The sequence below is a fragment of the Syngnathus typhle genome, linkage group LG4, assembly GCF_033458585.1.
Source record: "Syngnathus typhle isolate RoL2023-S1 ecotype Sweden linkage group LG4, RoL_Styp_1.0, whole genome shotgun sequence".
In the NCBI taxonomy this organism is placed as follows: Eukaryota; Metazoa; Chordata; class Actinopteri; order Syngnathiformes; family Syngnathidae; genus Syngnathus; species Syngnathus typhle.
The window spans coordinates 19,250,490-19,270,017 of record NC_083741.1 but is presented as its reverse complement, the minus strand read 5'-3'; the positions used below and the strand labels follow the sequence as shown (position 1 = coordinate 19,270,017).

Below are 19,528 nucleotides of genomic sequence, written 5' to 3'. Positions count from 1 at the left end.
TGCAAAGTTCATTTACTCAGCAGCCATTGCTTAATTACTCCTGCGAATGGAGAAACAAACAATGCCGGGAGACTCTTAGACTCTATAAACGCACAGTGTCATGAGACACTAGAAAACATTGCATTTTTTTTGTCTCCGTTTTGTATCATGTTAAGTTAAATCTTTTTTTTTTTCAATTTTGAATAGGGGCTTGGCCAGGTCAACAATTTGACACAATTTCTCCATATTATTGTTTTGTTCAAACTGCATTGATAGCAAACTGAATGTTTTTGTTTTATATTTTTTTTTGGGTGAGGTGAGGGGGGTCATCTGTTCTTTATAATCCTGAATCGGGATGTGGATGTTGTCTTTCCAAACTGCAGAATGAATGGACAGCCCTGATATGGAATCCATGGAGGTGTCCTGTCCTATTCAATGAGTGAATGATGCCATATGCTCGTTCAGGGTCATCCAGTCCACCACATCAACAATTCACACCATTAATAATAAGAAAGGGTGGCTTCTTCCAGGAATGCCAGCAGGATGGCCACAAATGGGACATTCTGGAAGTAATGCCGAGTCAAGTCATTGGGCTCCAGCTGGCTTGGTATCGTCATGCCCCCTGCCTGTTTGACCCCCGTCCAGCTGAACAGACTTCAGGCCTGGATGTAAGACCCCCATCTCCTCTGCCCCAATCCCCCATCAGTATCTGAAAATGATTGGAATGGGCTGAAATGAATAAATTGATTCAACTAACAAATTGCAAGGGAAAATGGAAAATTAACCCAAGAAATATTATTGCACTTTTGATTATGGAAATTGTTGATGAGCGGGATTTAAGAATGGAGCAATTCACAGGTTATAATTTGCCGACTAGTGGCTTTTACACAGAACGCGTAAAATTGCCAGAACTGTTACAATTCCGATATTACCTTTGCGAGCGTAAAATTGACAAGTCGACCTCATTCAGTGTCAGGAGGTAGCGTTTATACTGAACAGGCATTTGGCATAATGCCTACCTGGGATTGTGTATTAGGTGTTGATAAGTAGATCTCAGCTCCACTTGAGTCTGCCACCCGTGCAGCAAATAAATACAAATAAAATTCAACATCTAAACACATGTATGCTAAAAACAGATTGTTGGTTCCAACCTGAAGAAAACAATTTACATGCAAATCAAAACATTATCTTCTCCCTGCAGAATAGTATTCATATGCACAGATATGTTCAGTTGCAGTTAAGCCTAACTTCTCTTCCAGTTTTTATTGGAAGAGGCAGGAGGGCCTGTGTGTATTCATAGGCAGCCATTTTGAAATTCCGGTCTCTGCGAGGGATCAAGCCTTTTGGCACACATGGAATAAGTGACAGGCTGAATGTTGTCTGGTCAGAAAATTTAACTATATGTAGCATGGCTAAAGCGGAAAGGGGGGGGGGGGATTGCTTTGTGTGATAAACCACCAAGTCCTGTTTGGGGCCTGTCGTGTGTCAAAGTGCTTCATTAGAGAATCTGAGCTTGCTGTGGTGTGTTGGCAGTAATATGCCACAAGAGCAGAAACAAAGTGATGTCAAGCGGGAATGGACGTAATTGGAAATTTATGCCAAAGATCTCGACTTCAATGGGACGGAGATGCTCCAGGGGCTTGGATTTAGAGGTGCAAGGCACACGTTGGCCACTGGAGGCCAGTAAAGTTGCGTGTGAAATAACTTTACAGTAAATCTCTAAATACTGTATTATTATTCACGCATTTATTTTCTCCCACATGTTCTGAATTATGATAATTTAAACATATTTTTATTGTTTCTGACGTTACACATATGTTACAGTTTTTCATTTATAATGTATGTGTATTGTAAAAAATTCATATGATTAGATTTAATTATTTATGAATAGTAAATCTAGTTCCAAGATGCCCTCGATTTCATTGTCCCCCGGGTTGAACTCAGAACTGTCACATAATTGCATCTGCTTCATAAAAATTGACATCAAAAGCTTCAATACTAGTTACAATTTGTGAACACACAACCTATTGAATGACTAACGGTGTTCAAACTTTAGACTGGTTGCATGGATATTAATAATTATATATAAACACTTTTTTATTTTGCTTCAGTGGACATTTCAAGATTATTTTTCAATTGGGCTTTTCCCACTTTCCGCCACCAGATGCCAGTTTTTGAGCAATTTACGTACTTGCTCGTTTTCTCCGCCAGGTGTCAGTGTTGCTCATAAAAACGTGTAGCACTGAATTCAGGGTTTATAAAAGCGTCAACTCAACTTTTCATACTGTACAACTACGTGATGTTAAAAGTTTCAAGAAGGAAGTATAAAGAAATCCTAATTCATATGTTGAATCACATCATTATCAGGACAGTGAATACAAATATTTCTAAAAAATAAATGATTTGACAAAAGTCCACGATAGTCAGAAAACATTTCATCTATGATTATGGTCATATTTTTCACGAATGCTATCACTGGTATTAGTTGCACTTAACATCTGAGCTTGTCACTTGCTTAAGAATAGTGCAAAACCATTTCATAATACAAATACATTTATTATGAATATCAAATGCATTAGCCAATTGAATAAACAAATGTGGCCCTTCCAGACATACTTTATCCACCCCTTAGATCATCATGCCTCCCACTTTCAGCTCTGATTTCGTCACGGCTCCAAGGCTGCGCACAAAGAAGGAAGAAAAAAAAAGTGCCTGTGTAAGCGAAAAAAATGAGAAAGCGCTTGAGGTGAAAGGAAAAAGAAAGAAAGAAAAAAACTGCAGAAGAGCAGAAGCTGCACACACAGGAGGACCTTCGAGAAACTTTGAGCAAGTTTTCAGGACACTCAAAAGGCTTTCAAAATGGGTTTAGTGTCAGTTTTTGTGAGTGTGTTTTTGCTCCATTTCATCCACTTTAAATCAACATCTGCTGCCCCTTCTCCTATCATCAAATTTCCTGGAGATGACACTCCCGTAACGGACAAAGAAGTTGCACTGGTAAGTTTTATTACTTTTCTTTTGCAATCTCTTTTTGTGCAACTTTGTAATAATTTTCCACAAAATTTTCCTCTCTATTATAGCGCTACCTGAACACATTCTATGGGTGCCCGGAAGACCGATGCAACCTGATGGTGCTTAAGGACACCTTGAAAAAAATGCAAAAGTTCTTCTCCCTGCAAGAGACTGGCGAGATTGACGCCAAGACTGTTGAGATCATGAAGAAGCCCCGCTGCGGTGTGCCAGATGTGGCCAACTATAACTTCTTCCACAGAAAACCACTGTGGCAGAAGAAAGACATCACATATAGGTCAGAGCTATGAACTATTCTTCATTTAACTCCTTTAATTGTTGAAATTAAAAAAGAAACTAAATGGATTATTTATAATATGAGGGTAGTTAAAATTCTAAAATAAGCTAACATCTAAATAATGTAGAATTTATTGTGTGGTGGTATTTATTCATCCACTATGTTGGGGAGGATAAGATAGGCTTGGAAAAGAAAATTTTGTCTGTATTAGCCCCCCTCCCAACCCACTTTAACAGCCCCTCCCTCAACATTCCCAAACAGCCCCCTCACCACCATCCACTGGGCCGTGAAACTGTTTTTTTCTTTTTAAAACCGTCATTCTTATGCAGTACCGATGCAGGTGTTGTGTTTCGAGGTTTACAAAAATGTTTGGTTTCTCCAGATGAGCGGTTTTATGACCCAAATAAATAGACCAGCATTTTTTTTTTCACAACATGATTCATCCCCCCACCCCCACCCACACATACACACACAACACTCACTCCCCCCTCCAGCCAAATTCCTCTGCAATCTCTGTTGCTTTGAGATAGTGGTTGCTTCTTCTTGTCACCATTTTATTTTAAACTCCACAGAATTCTCGGCTACACTCCGGATCTAGATGAGGAAGTCATCAATGACGCTTTCTTCAGAGCCTTCAAAGTGTGGAGTGATGTCACACCGCTGTCATTCAATCGCCTAATGGACGGAGAGGCTGACATTATGATCAATTTTGGCCGCAATGGTATGTCAATAAACGCAGTCCTGTGTTTTGCTGGATCACCGTCACAGTTACCACAAAAGCAGAATTTGAACATGACTTCAATCTTAATAGTCAAGTTTATTTCTGTCCCCCTTAATCACAGAAACTTCTCGAAGAGCTTCACATGGCTTCAATTGATGAATATTCTCAAAATCCCCTGGTCATAAGCCCAAAGGAAAAACTCAGTTTTTTACCTGACACTGTATATCAGGATTGTTGAACTTATTTTTGTCGTGGGCCGCATCATAGTCGTAGTTTTCTTCTTCAGGCCATTTTGACTGTCAACCCAAATAAATGGATGATTGTCATATTATATACAGTATAGGCTACACAACAAACTGACTAGTAAAAACTGTTAAAATGTTTAAAAAGAGGAATGGTAGTAAAAATTGCGAGTAACATCTTAAAAGTCAAGACAATTTGCAATTTTTGTATTGACACAGTCCATGCACACGGGCTTTGTCTTCACGGGCCAAATATAATTACACTGTGGGCTAGATTTGGCCCACAAGCCAGAGTTTGACAACCCTGCTGTAGATACTTATCAAATACATACTGTGTCATCAACAGAGCATGGCGATGGTTACCCATTTGATGGCAAAGACGGCCTGTTGGCGCACGCCTTCGCACCCGGCCCAGGAATAGGCGGCGACTCCCACTTTGACGACGACGAGCAGTGGACGCTCGGAGATGGCCAAGGTAGATCTTTGCCAAAGTTGTGCATTCTCTTTTGAAACAGGTGACCCGAATGAGTTTCAGGCAGTTGAATCCTTTGATTCTTTTTCAAACAGTGGTAAAGGTGAAGTTCGGGAATGCGGACGGAGAGTTCTGCAAATTCCCCTTCCTGTTCCAGGGGACCGAGTACACCAGCTGCACATCTCAAGGCCGCGACGACGGATTCTTGTGGTGCTCTACCACTTACAACTTTGACGACGATGGCAAATATGGCTTCTGTCCTCACGAATGTAAGTCATGGCCCGAGAGACCTAATGAATGACATCTGTTGTTTATGTACTGAAAGAAAGTAGATGTGAGACTTTGCCAGGAAATAACTTTTTTATGTGGTTTTGTAGGGGACTCATTTTCTTTCCAAAATGTTTGCTCCACTTTAGGAAATTGTCAAACATGTAATGAAGGGAAAATTGTGCCTGATTGTTGAAATATACCGTACCCGGTTTAACGCTTTGTTTGTCTCAACCGTGACATTGCAGTGCTCTTCACCCTGGGTGGAAATGCCGAAGGCACTCCGTGCAAATTTCCATTCACCTTCCAAGGCGACAAGTATGACAGCTGCACCACCATAGGAAGAGATGACGGCTATCGCTGGTGTGCCACAACCGAGAACTACGACCAGGACAAAACCTACGGCTTCTGCCCCGAAACCGGTCGGTGGTTCTTTTGGATTTTATCGGTTTTGTTTACAGGACTGTGAAGTGTTGATCGCCCTGATGGGTGTTCTCCTCTCCAGGGAAGATTCATTTGAGGGTTTCCGGTCTTGTTCATGGTCTACCAAAGCCATGTGAAAGTATTTTTATGTGCTCTATTTTATGATAGAGAAGTATGACCACTGGGATTCTGTGTGGTTAGCACTTGAAGTGAGAGGCTTCTGGTTTCCAAGCTTGTTTCAGCTATGAGAAAGTTCTCCACTCAAATATTTGTTATGTTATGTTATGTTATGTTATGTTATGTTATGTTATGTTATGTTATGTTATGTTATGTTATGTTATGTTATGTTATGTTATGTTATGTTATGTTATGTTATGTTATGTTATGTTATGTTATGTTATGTTATGTTATGTATATCTGTTTTTAGCTGTGGTTAGTCTGCCTCATGGTTTTGTAGTTCCAGGTTTGAATCCCAACTCGAGACCTTCCTGTGTTTTGTTTACATGTTCTTCTGCTTCACATGTACATCGTGTCATGTTCTCCGTTGTTAGTGTCATAACACACGAGTTTGTGGTTCTCATAAGCATTATTCAAATGGTAATTTTTTTGCAGCCATGTCAACCGTGGGAGGCAACAGTGAAGGGGGTCCCTGTGTCTTCCCCTTCACCTTCCTGGGAGACACCTATGACTCCTGCACCACGTCTGGGCGCAGTGATGGCAAGATGTGGTGCGGTACGACCAAGAGTTACGATGATGACCGCAAGTGGGGTTTCTGCCCAGCCCAAGGTAGTAACCAACCAATGCATATCGTATCACTCAATATTATATATTACTTATTTGATCACACAAATTGTTTTCAGGTTACAGTTTATTCCTGGTGGCTGCTCATGAATTTGGCCATGCCCTTGGTTTGGAGCACTCTGAAGACACTGGTGCACTGATGGCCCCCATTTACACCTACACCAAAGACTTCAGACTCTCTAACGATGATATCAAGGGCATCCAGGAGCTATATGGTGGGAACCAAATGCCATATAATCATAAATTGATTTTAAAACAGCCTAAGGAATGACAAAGGTCTGTTCTATTTCCAGGCATTCCTACTGACAAGCCTCTACCACCAACCCAGGGACCCGTTACCCCCATGGACATCTGTAAGGAGCCCATTACTTTTGATGCTGTTGCCCAAATTAGAGGAGAGACTTTCTTCTTTAAAGACAGGTAAACGAAATAAAATATGTAACATTATTTTGGTACAAGTTGGATCCCTGTCACCAGATTTGGTGATGGGAAAATGAAGCTTCAAGATGCTTCATGAACCAGTAGTGTTAAATTACAACAAGTGGTTCATGAATCATCTTGAAGCTTCATTTGCCATCACTAGTTGCTACAAACACTGCACCTTCTCATTCTGCTCCATCTAATAGCCTAACATTGTGAATATGTAGATTTGAGCGAGTTTTTATTGTTGTCTATTATGATTCTTTTCAACAGCTACTGTTCTCTCTGCTACTTTAAAATCTTATGAAGATCTAATGCTAACACTATTTGTTTACGAGAAATGGTAAGTCCAACCACTTGAAGCTGGTGTTTTTTATGTTACGCGTTCAAACTAAAAACAGCTTACAATACAAATAGTTGTGTACATTGCTACGCACGAACCGCTGTGTAAGCAATTACTCATGCTGTTTGTGCATCAGTCTTCTTGAAAATTGTGCTAGCGGTTGAGCGTTTGGCTGACGAAGAATTATTTTGGGGATGCCAAAGTGAATACAAGCTTTGATATGTACTTACGTTGATACCTACTACTCTCTGGAGAAAATAAGACAGCCTGACCGAGGAATTAAGTTTTTCTCTTGGACAAACTTGAGTTTGAATCAAACCAGAATCCAACTCGGAAAATTCGCTTTTATTTCACTACATTTACAGAGGATCAAATTCTTTGTAGGCCTCAAAATCGTTGGCTCATTGTTTGGAAATCAAGCTGTGCTGAAACCTGATTCCCTGTGACTCATAATGCTGAAACGTCCAAGCTGATTTTTTAAGGTTTAACAGTCTGATAGCCTAACCATATTTATTTCTTGAGTGTACATATCCTGTTTGTGCATTTTTCTCTCATACTAAGCAACCGTTAGACATATAAAGATCTTATCTCTTGCAGTTTCGACATGTTTATTATTCAAAGTGCAGTAAAATATTTTTTAGCTGGCCACTCAACCCGTGTTTACTCCTTCTCTAGTTTTATGCTCATCCCTTGCTTTTATTGGTGTAATTTATACTTGTTTCATGCACAGTTCTAAGGTTATTTAAAATCATAGATGGATTGTATTTTGTGTTTTTTACTGAGTTCTGGAAAGTCAGAGTATTACTGTCACACTAAAAACAATGGAGATCTTTAGGAACTTGCAGACAGATTCATTAAGAGCAAAGTTAGATCAGCATTGATGGCTGTATTTCTCATTTTGATTTGGTAATTCTTCCTCTGCTTAAAAAAAACTGGCATTCCATTTTCCTTTTGAAAACTGGGTCAGTGGAAAAGCGTTTGTTAAGCGGCCGTTGTTGTTGCGTAGCTGTATTGCAAATCCGGGCAAGAAGGGTCTTGTTCCACTGGCGCAGCCTCGGGTCTTAACGGGAACCAGATGCTCGTGAATCACGCCTTTGTGGGCTGATGCGACCACAAGTCGAACAAGCCGCCCACCCCCTTTTTCAACTCTGTACTCTTAGCCCACCCTCACCTCCCGCCCTCGTTTTACCTCTTGTCTTTGTGCCAGGTTCCTGTTCAGGTCAGTAAGCTTCAGAAGCAAGCCCAATGGACCCATGCTGGTGGCCACCTACTGGCCTGACTTGCCCAGCAAGATAGACGCCGTCTATGAAAACCCAGTGGAGGAGAAAACAGTCTTCTTTTCAGGTTTGATGAATAAAGATGCTGATTGTTGGAATTTTTCTTTTTTTCATTAGAAACAAATACTTGTCTTTGCTCCTTAACCACTTGGATGACTTTGCTTTTAAATCGTCAGCCATTTCCATTTTCTGGAATTGTTGGTGGGGATATCCCATGTGCCAATTATTAGTGGTTCTTCAAACATTCTTTGGGCTTGACTAAACTAAATGAAATAATAATGTCCTTGGACTAGGATGACCTTTACATAATATGTGTCTGCTGTAAAAACATGCCTAGTCTGGCTATAGGTACCAATCAAGTAATATTGTGAATTTTATGTTAATTAGGGATTTTGACTCAATTTCCTTGTTCAACAATATAGATTGTTATTATTTTGGGATGGTTAAATCTCCTCATTGGAGAAGCTACACTCATCTTGTGTTGTCATCCATTTTGTGTTGATGCCCAACGGGCTATGTACATAGTTGGTTATTTTTTAGCTATCGTTGTGCTTTTGTCATCCAGGCAATCAATTGTGGGTGTACAAGGCGGACGAATTGGATAGAGGCTACCCCAAGAGACTTGACAGTCTTGGCCTGCCAGCCGACCTGGAACAGATTGATGCCGCTTTCAGCTTTAGGAAGAACAAGAAGACTTACCTCTTCGCTGGGGAGCAATTCTGGAGGTGAGGAACAATTTATTTGTCAAATGACTTTGATTTCCTAATTGTTTTTGCGAAATGAACTTGTGACTTGCAGATATGATGAAAATACAAAGACGATGGACAGCGGTTTCCCCAAAGTTATTGCTGAAGCTTGGAATGGCATCCCAGATGGCGTTGATGCTGCCTTCAGTCTCAGCGGAATTGGTAATTGATGATTTTCTCCCCTGGTGTTTACTTTACGTGTAGTTAAGTGTCATTAGATAAAGTGAAGCTACCCCAAAAAATAATTGGGGGATATTCCTACTTTCACCAAATACCTTCAGGTGACATAAGACATGGTGTCTGCAAATCCATTCTGGATGCAATGATGACCCAATTATGACTACACGACCAATTCAGTACTTAAAGCAGTAGACAATGTAGAAGTCAACTAAACTATATGTAATGTTAACAGGACAGGATAAAAGCAATACAGGCAGGGTAAGTTTCAGGAATGGACATCGGTGAAAACCACCATGGGCCTCCCTTCTGAATGGGAATGTTTTGCCAGCGACATGTGACCAAGGTTTTTTTTCCATTGCGGCTTTGCTAATCTTTATAAAAGTGAGTCTGTGCAGCAGGACAGACGAGCTCCTGTCTGCAACATTTGGAGAAGCCTTAACAAGTGTGGCCACTATGCATCAAGCAGTAAAGTGGGCCAACGTCAAAACAGATCCATCTGAAGCTCTAAATGCTCTAAATTGTATTTCATATTTAAAATGAATGCAGTTTATGAGCAATATAAGCAAGTCTCTTTATGGAGTGTGTACATTTTTCAGTATTTTGTGCTCTTTGCTCATCTTTACTAGATTACAGCTACTTCTTCAAAGGCAACCACTATTTCAAACTGGAGGACAGCAGCTTGAAGATCGTCAAGTTGGGCGAAGTCACAAAGGACTGGCTCGGCTGTTGAGCACATCACCTGTGATGAGGACAATGCCAAACACTTTATCATACTCGACCCGAGGCCGCTGCGGCGCACGCTACCTTTTAATCCTGCCTCGGAAGCCTCCATTGGACTTTCTATACAGCAAAACACAGCTAGGTTTTAATGTGTGACGTTTCATTTGTCAAGCCCATGCACATTTACTACGTCTTGTACTCTTTCTTTTGTATAGTTATTTGGTTTTAATCCAGTTTTTTAACAGCGACATCAGGTATGTCCACACTAAAATGAACACTTTTTTTTTTTTACCGTGATGATCTTGTTGTAAACGGTATGAGGATTCCACTTTTGGCTGAGATAAAGTAGTTTTTATAAGAAATGTATTTGACTATAGTTGATTTGCTTGTGGTTGTGCACTACATTTTAAGAAAAAAAAGACTTTTGCACAATCTCTGTGACCGAATATGGTGCTTTAGAAACTTTCTTAAGAAAATGCACGCAATGGAGTGTCAAACTGAAGGATATGTTTACGCAACAAATAGTTGTGATCTTTTAATTTGACACTCGTTTGTAGATACATGCATTTTTATATTCTGTGTAATGTCTGAAGTGGGGGAGTTTCCAGGAATATGTTTAGACAGCCATTAATTTCCTCTTGTTTAGCACTTTGTAGAAGCTTTGAGGTTTTAGTTTGGTACGGAGGGACTGAAGGCACAGGTTGGCCGTTTAGGTCTTGTTTGCTGCATGATAAAATCGTGACAAAAGTACCGCTGTAGTATTGCAAAAAAAATCTATTTGTTTTACACTCAACTTGTTGATACAGTGGTAGTTTTTTTTTGGTCTTGGTTGCCATGCTTGTGCACTTTTTTACTGTCGTTAATAAAGATGGTCATTATAAGGTAATGATGTGAGACGGATGTGATTTATATATACAATAAACCAAACCGAAGATGGCAGAAACTGAAAATCTGTCCCAAAACCTTTGACCACAACCATTTATGCTGTTTAATACTTTTTTAAATACATAAAACTGCCCCACCTTGTGGAAATTTTAGTACAGTACAACAAACGTGTTTCTCTTTTTCTTTTCTTTTTTATTAACAGTAATCATTTCTTTAGCACATATACGCACAAAAATTGGTTTAACCTTTGCGAGTTTACATTTGTGAATATGAGACTTTGTTAGAATTATAATGAGATTTTTTTTAGTTTTTAGTTTAGTTTTTAGTTGTTTTGTTTTGTTGTCACACTTTAAAAAGCCAAAACTTACATTCTGCAAAGTATACTCGAAGTTACATGAGACATTATTCACAATGAATCTGCAAATGTACTCCCACGGTTTACGAGTACGAGTGCATTTCCAAAGCAGAGAGAAACCCTAACCCTAACCCTAACCCTAACCCTAACCCTAAAACTAAATGTATCATAGGGTAACATTGATGAATAATTTTTCGTGAAACGTCTTTCACCCTAGTTACTAATTTATTTTTAAGTTTTCGTTTATAATGTAAAATGTTACAACTAATTATTAAAAAAAAAACTATTGAATATATATCTTTTTTAATTTGTTTAACAAGCTGTCAAATCGGTGAAGTAGAGGAGGCGGAGTTGAGTTGGGTCACTTCCGGGATGGCTTCGGCTGTCTGTTTTGCTAGCATGAACGCTGAGGTTTTCCGTGTGCAATAGGCAAAAGGAGAAGAAAAAAAGAAAGCGGTAGATGAGGCCCTCCGACGCGGAAGTGAAATGATAACATGAAGCTGCTCCTGTAACTGCACCGTGCATCTTTTTCCTGCCTTGCAATGCCGTCTGAACGCGTCTTCGCCCTGCCGAGGCAGCAATCACTGCTCCTGCCTGCTGTCATCAACCCTTTTGTGCAGGACACCAAACTGTCCAAGGCCACCATAATCAAAGTGAGTGACAATGGCGCATTAGTATCAATGCAAAGTAGAATTAAAAGCGTGGCCACATGTGTGGGATTGATTGCATGTCCCCTCCGGCCTCTGTAATCTGCTTTGCAGCGTGCACAGCCAGAACAATAAGAGCCCTTATGTGCTGCTTATTGGTCTGGATTTGACGCATGGAATGTAAATATGGAATGTGTCTTTCCTGACACAACTATTACTGTGTTTGTGCAGTGTGTCCTCCAGGGAATCATCCTGGTTCCTCTCCGAGCTATCCTCATCTCATTGGTCCTCATGGTGACCTGGCCAGTGGCTGTCATCATCACCTTCAAGCATCCTCTGAAGGGAGCAGTGGCACCAATGACAGGATGGAGAAGGTAACCTGGTTAATGGTTGAGGGAAAGAAAGCAGATACTTACAAATGTAATTTGTTGACCAAGTTTGGAACTCAATTTACTCATTCGGGCCAAAAAGGAAAAGTACCATGTGGATGTTATCATTAGTGGTATGAAAATGAAGCTTCAAATTTGCTTCATGAACCAGTTTAGTGACTCCTCTACATGGCACTGTTGGTTTAAATTGAGTGATTTAAGAAATAGCAGGTCAGTGTACTTTCAGCCCAATGTGCCATGTAGAAGAGTCCCAAAATACAACAATTGGTTCATGAAGCAATTTGAAGCTTTATATTCCCAACAGTAGCTATCAGCACAAAGCTAGCATCTATGACCATGACATGGATAACCTATAACCCAATGAAGTGTCTCTATATTATTACTTTTCACATTATTCAGAGTAGGTCTGGAAGGTATCCCCGATGATACACAGGGGCTTACTGTACATTTATAGACGGAAATTAGGATTACGGCAATAGGCAAACAACATTCAGTATGATAGCAACTCATTTAAACCGCTGTCCTGCACAATAACAATATCAACGCAAATGCATTTTCTATACCGCTCCTCCTGTTCAGGGTTATGAGAACTTGAGGCGTATCATGCTGACTGAGAAAAAGCAGACACACCCCTCGGGCTGATCGTATTTCCCGGTATTGGAGAGACAGAGAGCCTTTCGCTCTTATTTTCACACCGTCACTGATTAGGAACTGAATACATGACACATTACACCATCAGTGACAACACAAATGATCAAAAGAGTGATGAACTCTTCCTGTCTCGCATTACATTACATTCCAGTTGTTGAAATAATCCTTTTGTAATATTTATAAAAAGTCATTTTGTAGTCTCAAATGGTCATTTAAAACTTTGGTAGTGTATAAAAAATCTGTGTTGTTAATCATTAGAGGATGTACTGAATTTTACGAGCTTGTTCTCGGATTTGCCTTCCAAACCAAAAATGCCCGCCAGGCAAAGCAGCGTATCATCAAAACAAATAGATATTGACATTGTTTGTATTAAGTGCTTTTCTTTTTGGGGTGGGGGGGGAGATCATATCTGCACCAGCAGTGTTACTTTAGCTGACTTCCTAGAACACGGGCAGTGAGTACCATAAACCGTTTGGGTTCTTGCACTGTTTATTTTTTAATTCCTCCATTATCTGATTGCCGTAGTCAAACAGAATGGGAACGGTCGAAGCAGTTGACTTTAGCAATGAGGAAGTGAAGGACGGAAGTCGAAAGTGGTTGCAGGCTTAAGTTGTACAATGTTTTGCAACCCTCATTGCAAAGACTTTGGAAATTAAAAAAAAAAAAAAAGACCCTTGTAGACTTCACTCTTTGGATGCTAAACAAAAATTCGCGCCATCCGCAGGCTGATGTGTCAGAGCGTGATGGCCGCCCTGGGGAGAGCCTACTATTTTTGCATGGGCTTCCGGGTGGTCGTGAAGGGCAAACAAGTGGGCAGCGCTGAGGCCCCCATTCTGGCTGTGGCCCCCCACTCCACTTTCTTCGATGGCATAGTGTGCATCATGGCGGGCCTGCCTTCCACTGTGTCCCGTGTGGAGAACCTGGCCACGCCCATATTTGGCAGTGAGACACTTTTGTTTTTATTATATTATATTATATTATATTATATTATATTATATTATATTATATTATATTATATTATATTATATTATATTATATTATATTATATTATATTATATTATATTATATTATATTATATTATATTATATTCGCTTTTGGGATGTAAGATGTTTATGGAGCAGCCATGGCACCTCTTTTGTTTTCTTTTATCTTTTCTCGCAGGGTTCGTACGCTGCCTCCAGCCAGTACTGGTGTCCAGAAAAGACCCTGACTCAAGGAGGAACACCATCCAAGAGATTGTTGGCAGAGCCAAATCAGGAGGTCTCTGGCCGCAGGTATCAAAGAAAAAAAAAAATACACCAATTTAAGAGTTTGACATAGAAGCTGGTTGAATATGTTTTTTGATTTACTGATTTGTTCCTCAGGTTTTGATATTTCCTGAGGGGACGTGTACAAATCGTTCGTGTCTCATCACATTTAAACTAGGTAAAGTATTCAAATCATCCCTCCTTTTTCCTGTTTTCATTAAGTTTACTGGCGAGCTGTAACCTCTGATGCACCCTGGATTAGACCCCAAGATGTACTTATAAGAAGTTATAATTATTGGACCGAGGAATGCTTGTTGTTGGAATTTGAGAGGAAGGGGAAGGAAAGCATTCAGGAAGGCTGAAGCCAAGATTAGACTAATTTGTAAAAATCCGTACGTAATTGACACCTCCTGAAAAGCTATTTAATATAGATCGCAGCTAAACACTACTTATAACTAATCAGATCACTTCAACATAGTTCCATGGCACCAAGATACGTCAAAATGGTGAAATAGTGAATTATGAGTATGCAGGGAAAATATTTTGGCAATGTAAAATCCATGAAAAAAAATCTCCAGAAATGTTGACTTTTTTTCTTTTCTTGCATTCTTTCCTATAGGTGCCTTTATTCCAGGTGTACCCGTGCAGCCCATCATTCTGAGATATCCGAATAAAATAGTAAGTTGCGACATACGGATCTGTGTGCGTCCCTAACCGTGCGTCAACTGAACATACGTGTGCTTTTCCAGGACACAGTAACATGGACTTGGCAGGGTTTCAGTTCGTAAGTGTGCTCATCACACCAAATCATCTTTCCTTATCAAATAACAACCGTGCACATAAAATAATTCCTTGATTTGATGCATTTCATGACACCTACTGATTAAACCGTGTGCAGGAGGACATTGCTACTTCTAACACTGTGTCAGCTGTACACCACGGTGGAGATCGAGGTAAATAAGGCTTCAACGTTTGTTTTAAACATGATAGACAAAGAGCATGCCGAACAAATAGAAAAATTCATTGTATGACTTCCTGCAAAATTAAGTTTTCTATAATAAATATGTGGATGACTACTGTCAAAATGTTGATATTGTGTCACCGTCATCTTGTGTTCTTTAGTTTCTGCCTCCTCACATTCCCACGGAAGAAGAGAAAAAAAGCCCTGCTTTGCTCGCCAGCAAAGTGAGAGACATCATGGCCAAGTGGGTAAAAAAACATATGCAGTGAGTCCAACTGGGATTTTTTTGTACGTATCGTGCTAAACGACGCCTGCAGGGCTTTGGGCGTTCCCGTGACGGACCACACCTACGAGGACTGCCGTCTGATGATCTCGGCCGGCGAGTTGACGCTGCCAATGGAAGCCGGCCTGGTTGAATTCACCAAAATCAGTCGAAAACTCAAGTAGGACGATTAGCAGCTTGGCTTTGAACTGACACATCATGAACCTGCTGTCTTTTTTTTTTTTGTAGTATCAAATGGGACAACGTGAGGAAAGAATTGGACAGTTTTGCTGCCATGGCCACTTCCTGTAAAGGCGGACGCATCACTATCAAGGAGTTTGCCAGCTTTCTAAAGCTCCCCATTAACCCTGCCCTGAAGGAACTCTTTGCGCTCTTTGACCGGGTATAACAATTCATATCTTTGTAATACATTTTGAATTATTCACAAGACATATGGCACAATTTCCACCTATGCTTTTGTCATCATACTCAAATAGGCAGGTCAAATTTTTGGTGTTTCACACTAGGTGGACAAGTCAATCTATTGGTATGCGGCAATGGCAGAGCTAGAAGGGGGGGCCACAGGGGCACTGTCTCCCTGAAATATGCTTTGCCCAGACCAGATAAAGTAAATGATATTAAAATAATTTACTGGCTCATCTCTACTTTCATGTGTATGGTTCTTTCACAGAATGGCGATGGCACCATAGATTTCAGAGAATATGTCATCGGCGTGACCATCTTGTGTCGACCTGCTAACACTGACGAAGTGCTCCGTATGGCTTTCCGGGTATGTTCATTTTGCGATCTAAAATGACGACTGTACGTTATTCCACTGATGTTAGAGAAGCGTAGATAAACTGAGACGACTGAAAGCCGAGTTTGTGGCTCTGCTGTGAAATGGAAGCAGACAGCCGCATTCAAAGACATTTGGATCATGTCACGGTAATAATCTGTGTCTGCTGCCGAGCGCCTTGGGAGTCTTGGGAGTCAGTCTCGGAGTCAATTTACCCCTGACCAGGACAACAAATGTGGTTTCGGAAAAGGACTGCAAAAAACAATAGAATGCTATTACAAAGTTTCACTTTCAAGATGAACTTGCACAGGAGAAACTTTGTGGTATGTTTACCTGCACAGGCGTATCATTCAAATATGTCGTCTTGTTTTAGCTGTTTGACACTGACGAGGATGAGAAAATCACCCGGGAGGAGTTCACGGCACTGCTGCGCTCCGCTTTGGGCGTGTCTGATCTCAACATGGTCAAACTTTTCAAGGAAATTGACGCCGACGCCTCGGGGTTTATCACATTCAGTGAGTACGCCACGTTTATCACTTCTGGAATATAATATGAGTTTAATTCGTTGCAATAGGTGAATATTTTTATATTGTCTGTCTATATGTGTTGCTGCACCGTTTGTGCGATTTTCTGTCACTTAAAGCATAACGCCGCTACGTAGATGCTATTTCTTAGCCCATCTTTGGCGTTTCTTATTTCTAGCGAGACAAAGTTGGGTGGTTGTTTTAAATACTAAATGTGTTTAGTAAAATTTTGCAATATAGTGAATCATTGCAGTTTTACGGTGGATAGAAACTGAGCGCTGTCGCAAAATAACCCAATTAAATGACACCCCACAAAAAGTTTAATTAATTGTCTACAAGATGTGTGAAAGATCTACTGATGTTTTAAAGAATAAATCAACTCACTCCAACGTAGATCCCTGACACCAAGATGTCACCAGATGACATTCAAACAATACAAAATGCAGAACCCATGACCACGTGGGGTTGATTTATGTATTTAAAAAAATTGTCTTTAGGTGCAAATGTGTGTGAAAATGTGTCCTCCAGATGGCAGCAATGTCCACCAAAAATCAAATTTTCCAGTCTTGACTTACTCTGAAAATAGTCCTTCCATTTGGCATTTCGTGACAAGTCCGCAAATAAATTAGAAAATATTTTTTGGGGATCCCTCAGGTGAATTTCAAAGCTTTGCCACAAGCCACCCGGAGTACGCCAAGCTCTTTACCACCTATCTGGAGCTTCAGAGGTATCAGGCAATCCAGGAGGCCACGCCGGGCGAGCTGGAGCTGAGCGGTGCGGGAGAGAATCAGGAAGACAGCATCTCGGACAAGAAGGACGACTAACCCAATTTGTGGTCCGCTCCTTTTGGTCGCAAGAACCACGTCGCAGGTCATGTCGCTTGCTTTTTTTTAATGGACATTTTTAAAACGCTTTTCTTTTCAGTCTTAGTAGTGCCTTGGAGGGCAGACACTAATTCCATGCGTTTTGGAGCACCTGTCAAAAATGTGTTTGGTCACAACACTCCCCCTTTTCTTGTACTTGCTTTGTTTTGTCCTTGAATTTCTTAGGGCACAAAAAGTGGCAGAGACAAGAAGTTAAGTCACCAGTAGACAGACAAAAAAATGTCTCAAGAACAAAATCCTGAAAAGACACAGAAAGTGAACCATGCTGGTTTGAAGCCAGTATTTTAGCTATCTTGGCCATTTTTCTTCCCACTGTTTGCTACCAAACTAAGCAAAACTGAGGTTTGTTTTCAGCCTTTAGCCTACTTTACTTCGAAACCTGAAATTTGGTACTGCGACTTTTACTCGAATAAGGAACCAATATAAATATAGAAAAGATTTTGATTTGAATAATTGTATCTAATAATTTGATAAGCAAATTCAAAATAATTATTACAAATAAAATAAATCCATTTGTTGTGTTCACCCTCAAAAGACAACAAATAAAAAAAAAAATCAGTGTTTGGTGTTTTTAACTGTTAATTATTGTGCTTTGGCTTGCTCTGTGCATTATTCCTTGTGTGCTTTCCACCTTATGTGACTTTCTTTTGAATTTACCGTGCCCACACCTTCCTTTGTTTTACATAGAGGCAAAGGGTTTCAGTGTAATTAGTCTACACGAAGCTTTATTAGATTTTCAAGCTAGCAGATGTTGTATGTGTGTACTCAGGGACAGGGACCTTTGTAAGACAGCTGTATAATTAGCCAGAGCTTTTGCTTTGCATGTTCTGTTTATTTGCATCCCCGCTCGACTTGCTGAGACAGCACTAAGTCAACTCCAGCGCAAATAAAATAGGGCAATTTGTGAGCAAAAAGCCAAGGAGTGTATTCCACAGGGCGTTCACACGAACAAACAGTTGTGTTTTCTGTTGTTTTGTCGACTTTGCAAATTTTGAAAGTAAAACAAGAATATTTGTGTAATTAATGTTTTGCACACAAAAAACTTTTGTAATGAGGCACACATTGACTTAATGAGCTCTGTCATTCAACGAGTTACCACACGGTGGCAGCAGTCATCTCGCTTGGTTTTCTTTATATTTGTAGAGCCCTCTTCAAACATGATATTACTGTACTCCGAAAGACACGATCTTCATTTCAATGTTACAACAAATGTTTATATTGTGAACACATGAAAATGTGCAATTGTGACATTTCATTGTGATTGTACTAAAAATAAAAACATTGAACGAGTTATGAGTGACTTCTCCTTTTATCCATCAATATATAAAGATTATAGCAAATAAATACCTTCTTGTGGCTCCTCCCTTTCCCTAACAATTTAAGAGAATAATAAAATAAACACACCCCTCTTTTTGATGCCCCCCCTTCCTCCTATTTCCCATTTATTTTAACAGATATACAATAAATGTCCATCAATCAATAAGAATATTGAAAAATGTAGTTTTCCCATCAAATAAACAAGAATGAATACCCAATCAAGACAGCAGCACTGTAATGTGATGTGTTGCAGATTGTAACTAAGCATCACTATTGATCTGATGCCTTATCCATCTGAAATGAAGCTTCAAATATGCTTCACGAACCAGTTGGTTGGAACTCTTTGGTTTAAGTAAATGGATTTAAGAAAAGATAAGTCAGTGCCCTTATATCCCAATTATGAAAAAAGACTGCCATCTAGAAGGGTCATAAAATACAAAAACTGGTTCATGAAGCAAATTTGAAGCTTCATTTTCACATCACCAATGTCCTGTGAATATTCAATACAGTGTACATTTAAAATCCAATGATTCTACACATAACGTTGGGTCCACGTTTCACTGTGCATGTCCTTTGCACGTGCACCAGCGAGATAAATGATTTTGGGGCTGGCGGCTTTATTAAAAGCCCCACCGCTAAAACAAACTTGTGAATTCCACCCTTCAATTGGATTTAACCTTTTCAAAGCGTCTCATTTCATTTGGATCCAAGATGA

At 40.0% G+C, this 19,528-nt stretch overlaps 2 protein-coding genes across 2 annotated transcripts; both read left to right on the top strand.

Moving 5' to 3' along the window:
* Positions 1-2,651: 2,651 nt before the first annotated feature.
* On the top strand, positions 2,652-10,781 carry mmp2 (matrix metallopeptidase 2). Its single transcript, XM_061276344.1, has 13 exons — positions 2,652-2,973; positions 3,057-3,283; positions 3,856-4,004; positions 4,593-4,721; positions 4,814-4,987; positions 5,234-5,407; positions 6,021-6,194; positions 6,269-6,424; positions 6,503-6,629; positions 8,180-8,316; positions 8,815-8,974; positions 9,048-9,157; positions 9,802-10,781. Exons 1-13 carry the CDS (start codon positions 2,839-2,841, stop codon positions 9,903-9,905), a joined length of 1,956 nt encoding a protein of 651 aa, XP_061132328.1. The 5' UTR covers positions 2,652-2,838; the 3' UTR covers positions 9,906-10,781.
* A 711-nt stretch (positions 10,782-11,492) lies between these two features.
* Positions 11,493-18,786, top strand: lpcat2 (lysophosphatidylcholine acyltransferase 2). Its single transcript, XM_061276902.1, has 14 exons — positions 11,493-11,788; positions 12,014-12,156; positions 13,547-13,764; positions 13,984-14,096; positions 14,187-14,247; positions 14,689-14,747; positions 14,819-14,853; positions 14,968-15,022; positions 15,192-15,274; positions 15,348-15,473; positions 15,542-15,695; positions 15,984-16,082; positions 16,462-16,603; positions 17,267-18,786. The coding sequence occupies exons 1-14, from the start codon at positions 11,678-11,680 to the stop codon at positions 17,434-17,436; spliced, it is 1,569 nt and encodes a 522-aa protein (XP_061132886.1). The 5' UTR covers positions 11,493-11,677; the 3' UTR covers positions 17,437-18,786.
* The last annotated feature ends 742 nt before the right edge of the window (positions 18,787-19,528 follow it).